This window comes from Hevea brasiliensis, unplaced genomic scaffold (assembly GCF_030052815.1).
Source record: "Hevea brasiliensis isolate MT/VB/25A 57/8 unplaced genomic scaffold, ASM3005281v1 Scaf5, whole genome shotgun sequence".
Lineage (NCBI taxonomy): Eukaryota > Viridiplantae > Streptophyta > Magnoliopsida > Malpighiales > Euphorbiaceae > Hevea > Hevea brasiliensis.
In genome coordinates this window covers 2,503,425-2,511,727 of record NW_026615028.1, presented here as the reverse complement: position 1 = coordinate 2,511,727, position 8,303 = coordinate 2,503,425, and the positions used below count along the sequence as shown (strand labels likewise).

Below are 8,303 nucleotides of genomic sequence, written 5' to 3'. Positions count from 1 at the left end.
GGTTCGTTCAACTGTTTTTAAGTGCCAACTTAAGCCTCTTTTGACTCTAATGGATATTTTTGGATGGGTTTTAGACTTCTGGTAGTCGTCCAGCGTGCATAATAATAATAATAATAATAATAATAATAATAATAATAATAATTATTATTATTATTATTATTATTATTATTATTATTTCTTTCCAAAGGTTCATTATAAGATTGTTAGGCTACTATTATATATTTACTCAAAAGATAATATTAACAATAATTTTATATTTTTAAGTAAAATGAGATTTTTTTTAAATTATGTTGAGTCTCAAAATTTTTTTTTAGAAAAGGAAAATTTTCAATTTAGTAAATCATGTGATGTTAGGCTATTATTGTATCTTGAATTACAGTTTATTGGGTTGCAAGAATTTACTTCGTTGAAAACTAAATTGTAATTTTAATTAACTTGCCTTAATTAATATATTTTCTACGTTAAGTATGTTAACATGTTCATTTTAATAATCTAGGAAAAGGAGAGGGGGGAAACCGTTGACACATGTGACGTCACGTGACCATCTTCTCTCTTTTATTACCAGCTCCGATTGTTCTTGAACCCCTTTTTTATCCAAAATGTCCCTCCCTTCTCCCTTCGCTCCTCCCCCGTTCAAGTCTCACTCGTTCCCCTCCCGAAACGCCGTCGTTTACGTGGCAGCTACCTCCACTGTGGGAAGAAAGTCACGAAGAAAGAAACAGCAGCAGCAACAACAACAACAACTAAAAAAGAACGATGATTATGGACTTCCCGCAGTGGTTTCCGCCGCAGAGAAGGGCCTGCGGTTCAGCTTCATGGAGGAGCTCATGGAACGCGCGAGAAATTGCGACGCCATCGGCGTATCGGACGTCATTTACGATATGGTTGCTGCGGGGTTGAGCCCTGGCCCTCGCTCCTTTCACGGTCTCATTGTTGCTTACTCTCTCAATGGCAACCTTGAAGGCGCGGTACACTCGCATTTTTTGTTCTTTTACCACTTCCTTTTTGTTTTCGTTGAATTTTAGGTCAGAATTCGTGTTTGCCAAATGCAGATGCAATCGTTGAGAAGAGAGTTGAGTGCGGGAATTCGTCCTCTCCACGAAACTTTTATCGCTCTGATTCGTTTGTTTGGCACCAAAGGCCATGCTAATAGAGGCTTAGAGATCCTTGCTGCAATGGAGAAGTTAAACTACGATATTCGCTTGGCATGGATTGTTCTTGTCGGTAAAAGTCCACGTCCTAACTCCTTTAATTTTATTTTATTGGAGAATACGTTTAATTTTTTTTCCCCTAATTTTTAGAGGAGCTTGTTAAGAATAAGTATTTGGAAGATGCCAATAAAGTGTTTTTGAAGGGCGCCAAAGGTGGACTAAGGGCTACCGATGAGCTCTATGATTGTTTGATTGAGGAAGACTGTAAAGTTGGGGATCATTCTAATGCCTTAGAAATTGCCTATGAAATGGAGGCAGCTGGGCGGATGGCAACCACTTTTCATTTCAATTGTCTTCTTAGTGTCCAGGTAAGTCATGTGAATTTCCATGTCCAACGGTATTGTTATTCGTCCTGCTAAATAGAGTTGCTAAATCGATAGGCTATTTCGTTACTTGTTCTTGCTGTCACAGTCAGTGCTTAATTTGAAGCAAATTGTGAATGTAACAGCCAGGTGTTTAAAATTAATGTGATTCAAACACGTGTTGGAAACATTATTGCTTTAGAATATGGGTTTAAGAGAAACAAATAAAGTGGTTCTTGATGTTGCCCATAGGCTGGATGCTGCTAAAGTTTATTTTATCCTGTATTCTCTGTTGTCTAATGCAACATTGATATTTTGTTTTACAAAGTGGCCTGCTTATTAGAATTTTTGAACCAAAACTCATAGTATTTTTTCCTTCATTTAGGCAACTTGCGGAATACCTGAAATAGCTTTTGCTACATTTGAGAACATGGAATATGGAGAAGGTTTACATTCTTTACTTTGATGTTCTTTACTTGGGATTAATTATTTGTTTGTTTAGTCATTCGAATTGTTTTTACAAAACAGTCAGTGATGCAAGGGCAGCTTAAATATTTTGCCCTTGGTAGAGAAGACAACATTCTTTGTGAAGATCTGTCAGGCATATAAAAAACTACGTTGCCTTGCTAAACTGGCCACTTTGTCGGCCCTTATGATAGGGTTAGTTTGTTTGTGAATTGGTTATCACCTGGACTTGGTTATGTTTACCCGAGCTTCATTATAATTCTGTCTACTTTTTCTTCTGTTAAATCTTGTTCACAACTTTCACATAAAATTAGTATCTTGAGCTCTAAAAAGATTACTTTTAATATTTACTGGAAATCAATACTCAGCAGAGGTCCCATTGTTTTAGAAAACTAATTATTTAGAAAAATTATGTATTTCAGAACTGAGTTCTAATAATATTTCTAGAGGCAGATTTTTGTATTTGTTCAAGTTGTACTGGCTTCTTTGGCTTTTTGATTTATAATACTTCTTATTGTCTGTATAACAGAATATATGAAACCTGATACTGAGACATATAATTGGGTGATCCAAGCATATACTAGAGCTGAATCCTATGACAGGTAATATCCAAGCACATCAAGGATGCAATCAATGTTTGTTTGCTAGTGGCAATCTTTGTCTAAAACTTGGTGTGTGAATTCTTCCTTATGACTTACATTAAAAATTTTAAAAATGGAAAACTCTTGCCTGCACAAATTTGTGAATGCACGATTTCATGCCAGTCGGTAGATTGATGGCCTTGCCTGATGATGTCGGACCCACCAATCTAACTGCTGTCATGGATTTGTGTTATTCATGAATTTGTACTGTATAGCACAGCTCTTAAAAAAATTTTAGGTTTATAATGTGTAAAAAGCCATATGACCCACCAATCTAACTGCTATCATGGATTTGTGTATATGAATTTGTACTGTATAGTACAGCTCTTAAAAAAAATTTAGGTTCATAATATGTAAAAAGCCATATCTTTGTTTGCTTACAACTATCTCCATTTTGAGTATATCTTTTTGATTGTATGCATGTAACTTTCCATCTTTGTTAATTGCTTGCAAGCTATTATTTTTATTTATATTTGCATCTCTGTGTCATTATCTTGGGATTTTGATTTGGAATATAGGGTACAAGATGTTGCCGAGTTGCTTGGCATGATGGTTGAAGACCATAAACGTTTGCAACCTAATGTGAGAACTTATGCGTAAGTAGAACTTCTTCTTACAGTGCAACGTAATTCAAGTAAACTTGTTTTTATTGCTGTCGGATTTCATTGTCTTATGTGAAACTTACAAAAAGATAATTTGGGGCATTTTTTATGTCACAAGTTTATGGCAAATATGATTCTGGGAATTGATTTATGTGACTTGTCAAGTATTGTTGTTTGACACATGCAATGAGTCTAGGGTTTTGCTGTCAAGTCTTGCCATCTTCATTATGTACATGCTATGTTGCTTAAAGTTAAAAATTGTATGGAGGCTGTTTGACTCAATCTTAGGTGTTTACAAGTCTTGAATGTTGAAGGTTGAGACTTGAGATTGGGGGTTTGATCTTGTTTTAGGGCCCTTTTTTCTTATAGAAGAAGCTGAAGAAACATCTAATACCACCTTTGAGCTTGTATTAGTTGACCTCTTCTCATTTGGAAGCAATGCTTCATTTCTTCCTCTTCTTCCCCCTCCCCCTTGGCCACAAATGGAATACTGAATATGATGCATTTTGAAAGGTAGCATTGTGTGGCTGGGAGTTGTGAGTTCAACCAGTAACATCCATATTGTTGTACATCCATTTCCTCTTCTGTGATAGCTATATAACATCATACCTGCATGTTCAGGCTGTTAGTGGAGTGTTTTACCAAGTACTGTGTAGTACGTGAAGCTATTCGGCATTTTCGTGCACTCAGAAATTTTGAAGGAGGAACAAAAGTTTTACATAATGATGGGAACTTTGGGGATCCACTTTCTTTACATCTTCGGGCTTTATGCCGAGAAGGTATTTACATGAATTTTTATTTCATTTCTTTAATGTAATATCAAATATGTATGTGTTTTGAGTAATTAATTATCACCATAATTGCATTTTTCTAATTATTTAAAGAGCTTTCACTTATAGTTCATTACTGTATTTTGTTGCTAGCGTTTAACTGAATTTCCATCTCATGATTTATCTGGTAGACTCCTTTAAATTAATCCATGGATCTTTGACCTGTGTTTGGATTCCTTAACCAAAACATAACTTAAGATGGTATACCTGCTTGAATCAGGTAGGGTTGTCGAGTTGCTGGAAGCTTTAGAAGCTATGGCCAGAGATAATCAACCTATTCCACCAAGAGCCATGATATTGAGCAGAAAATATCGAACATTAGTTAGCTCGTGGATCGAGCCATTGCAAGAAGAAGCTGAACTTGGATACGAGATTGATTATGTTGCTAGGTGTGCATATTAATCCAACACAAAACGGCTTCTGCAATTCCATTTTGTATTTGTTATTGACTTGTATATACTTGGATCAGACATGTTGTTCAATTTAAAGCATGCATAACAGAGTTTTGAATGAGTTTTTCTTCACAATATACTCTCTAGTGTGTTTGTTTGTTTTTTAATGCACAGCACTATACTTTATGTACAGTAACTTTACAATCATCTTTATTCCTCATATGTTTTAAGATGTTCTTTTATGTTTGACTTGATTTTTAATCTATTTTCTAGCATTAACCATCTTTGACTATATAACAGGTATATTGCAGAAGGTGGGCTTACTGGTGAGCGCAAGCGATGGGTGCCTCGAAGGGGGAAAGCTCCTCTAGATCCTGATGCTGTTGGCTTTATATATTCAAATCCAATGGAAACTTCATTTAAACAAAGATGTCTGGAGGATTGGAAGACGCACCATAGAAAGGTTTTGAAAACCTTACAGAATGAAGGTCTTGCAGCTTTGGGAGATGTATCTGAATCTGATTATCTAAGAGTAGAAGAGAGATTGAAGAAAATAATTAAGGGTCCTGACCAGAATGTCCTAAAGCCCAAAGCTGCTAGTAAGATGATAGTATCTGAATTAAAGGAAGAGCTAGAAGCACAAGGTTTACCAACTGATGGAACTAGAAATGTTCTTTACCAGCGAGTACAAAAAGCGAGGAGAATAAACCGCTCTCGAGGTCGACCCCTCTGGGTTCCTCCTGTGGAGGAGGAAGAAGAGGAGGTTAGTCGCTCATGCTTTCTCCTTCTTTTTTCTTTAATCATATTGTTTACCACCAAAAAAGGGTGAAGGAAAAAGAGAAAGTAATGCTCTCTCTCTCTCTCTCTCTCTCTTCCCCTTGTTTCTTCAATGTGGATATGAAGTTTTAGACCTTTAGTTCAGTTGCACATGTTTGGGAAGAACTTTTAATTTCAATAGGATTTTTTTTTCAGTTAATTAAATGTGGATTTTTTTGTCTGTTAGGTTGATGAAGAGCTGGATGAATTAATTTCACGGATAAAGCTGCAAGAAGGAAATACAGAGTTCTGGAAGCGCCGGTTTCTTGGAGAAGGCTTGAATGGTAATCATGTTAAGCCTGTCAACATGGGTAAATCAGAACTTCCAGATGTGTTGGATGATGTTGATGCTGTAGAAGATGCTGAAAAAGTTGTTGAAGAAGAGGAAGCTGATGATGAAGAGGAGGTAGAAGTAGAAGTAGAACAAACTGAGAGCCAAGACGGAGACAGGATTGTTAAAGACAAGGAAGTTGAAGCTAAGAAGCCTCTTCAAATGATTGGAGTCCAATTATTGAAAGACTCTGATCAAACAATTACAAGATCGAGAAAATCAAAAAGAAGATCAGCTCGAGCATCAGTGGAGGTTTGGAAACCCCTTAAAATATGTGATCTTTTTCTTTATATGCGTGCATGGGGGAAAATGGGGGGAAGGGGGGGGAGGTGTGCTGGGTGGGTTTGCTATCAGTCTTTAACTGTTGGGAGACTGCTTGGCTTAGATCAATCCTTGTGCATGTATTAGGATTTCTTCTCAATTGAAATCAACTAATTTGATCAAAACATGTGTCTGCTTGAAAGACTTGGATGTGCTGCATCTTCTTGGTATCAATTGTTGGGATCAGCAGATTTATTAACAATTAAACGTCATATAACTAATCCTGACAATGTGATGTAATGATAATCATGCATAGTAGTGCATACCATTATAAAGACATTAAAAGGTTATCCTTTTGCATATTGGTGTAGGATGATGATGACGATGACTGGTTTCCTGAGGATATATTTGAGGCATTCAGGGAGCTAAGAAAAAGAAAAATTTTTGATGTAGAAGATATGTATACCATAGCTGATGCTTGGGGTTGGACATGGGAGAGAGAAATAAAGAACAGGCCTCCACGGAAATGGTCACAAGAATGGGAAGTTGAGTTGGCAATTGAAGTAATGCTGAAGGCAGGTTCATGTAGCTTAATAATTTTCATTTTCGATATTGTTGAATTTACCTTTTCTCCTCCTTGTGTTTTGATTCATGACCTGCATAAATTATTCTTGCATAGATGATAACACATCATATGCCCTATACCATGGATATTTCCTTATTTTCTTCACAAAATCAATTAGTATGTCTTGTTTATTATATTGAAGCATAATGGCGAATGTTTTCAGTCACCTTTATGTTGTATGTTTACCATCATTTCACTTCAACTGAAAGAATTGCTGGATATTGTTTCAGGTAATAGAATTGGGGGGAACACCCACCATTGGGGACTGTGCCATGATATTGAGCTCAGCTATACGGGCTCCTATGCCTTCAGCTTTCTTGAAAATCCTGCAGACAACACATAGTCTAGGTTATGCATTTGGGAGGTAGGATCCTGCACACTGATTCAATATAAAAATGAAAACAGATTGCACATTGGCTTTTTGTGATTTAAAAATTATGTCAAATGAAGTGTTCTTTCAGTTATCCTTAGTACCAAGGTCCTTTACACCTGGTTTACGAGTTCAGTTTTGGTCTAGAGGGTCACATTATATCATTTATTTTACCCAGAGAGTATAAAAAAGGACAATATTGGCCCTTTTTTTTACATCCCTATCAAAAATACTTTGGCAATGAACTGAATGTCTTTCCAAAAATTATTTTATTTAACATGTAATCGGGTTATCTTCTGTCGCAGTCCTCTTTATGATGAAGTAATCACCTTGTGTATCGACCTTGGGGAACTAGATGCAGCAATTGCCATTGTTGCAGACTTGGAGACTGCTGGAATCACTGTCCCTGACCAAACACTTGACAAGGTGATTTCTGCTAGACAGGCGACTGACAATGCCAATGCCGACGCCGATGCCGATGCCGACACCAATGCCAATGCCAATGCCGATGATGAGACATCATCATATTCATAGCTAAAGTTGCTCATATGCTTCCATCTTCCTATTGACTATTGTACATTCTTGATGTGGATTTTGGCGGCCAACAGTTTTCTTGACCGAAAGATTCTGAGTCGGAGGTGAATTTAGGTAGTTGAAGAGCGAGTGTAAAATTATCTCATAAGTCCATCAAAATAAAATATTCAAAAAAATGTATTAAAAGAAGTAAAATAACTTAAACTATGATAACTGCCTGGTTATTATTATTATTATTATTTTTTTTTATTTTTTTTTTTTATTTTTTTTTTTTTTTTGGGGTTTGGGGGGAAGAGTCGGATTCAAGAAATCATTTTTTTTGTGGAAGACGGTTGGATCATTGTCAGAATGTGGAATGATATTCTTGTAGTTTGATGTCTGTTGCTTGCAACTTTGCTTAAACAAAACAAAGGTCAACGAGAACTGGTAGGCTTGCCTTGAGATGAAGTGGAGGAATAGTTAACATTTGGTTGGTATGCTGAATTTGAAATTGAGGAAAAAAAAAAAAAAAAAAAAGCTTTAGAACTTCACACTTCTTCCCCCCCACCCGAAAATGCAATCATGTGGCATTTATTCACTCAATTAGTTTGGTCACCGTATTTGCTTAATGGGGACGTTTACAAATCTCCGCTTGAATCTGAAGCAACGAGACCAATATAAGAATAATCTTCTCATCTCATGATGCTCCTGCGATTAAGCAACCGTTGGTGTAGACCCGCTCGGGCTGCGGTTGGAAATTGAAATCAAATTGATCTAATTAAAAATTGAATTCATATGAAATTAGTTCTTAATGGCATTTGTCTGATAGGTGACATATGAAATTACTGAGAAATTTAATTAAATTCTATTAAAATTGGAATTAAAATTAAAATCGACATTAAAATCAAAGAAGACGTGTGATCCTCCTAAATGTTTTAACTGAA

General features: G+C 36.2%; 1 protein-coding gene across 1 annotated transcript; it reads left to right on the top strand.

Moving 5' to 3' along the window:
* The first annotated feature begins 553 nt into the window (after positions 1 to 553).
* Positions 554 to 7,755, top strand: LOC110637432 (uncharacterized). The gene is made up of 13 exons (XM_021787523.2): positions 554 to 968; positions 1,053 to 1,224; positions 1,302 to 1,519; positions 1,899 to 1,959; positions 2,508 to 2,580; positions 3,138 to 3,215; positions 3,843 to 4,000; positions 4,272 to 4,440; positions 4,744 to 5,206; positions 5,447 to 5,842; positions 6,223 to 6,426; positions 6,707 to 6,840; positions 7,152 to 7,755. The coding sequence occupies exons 1-13, from the start codon at positions 600 to 602 to the stop codon at positions 7,378 to 7,380; spliced, it is 2,724 nt and encodes a 907-aa protein (XP_021643215.2). The 5' UTR covers positions 554 to 599; the 3' UTR covers positions 7,381 to 7,755.
* Positions 7,756 to 8,303: the final 548 nt, after the last annotated feature.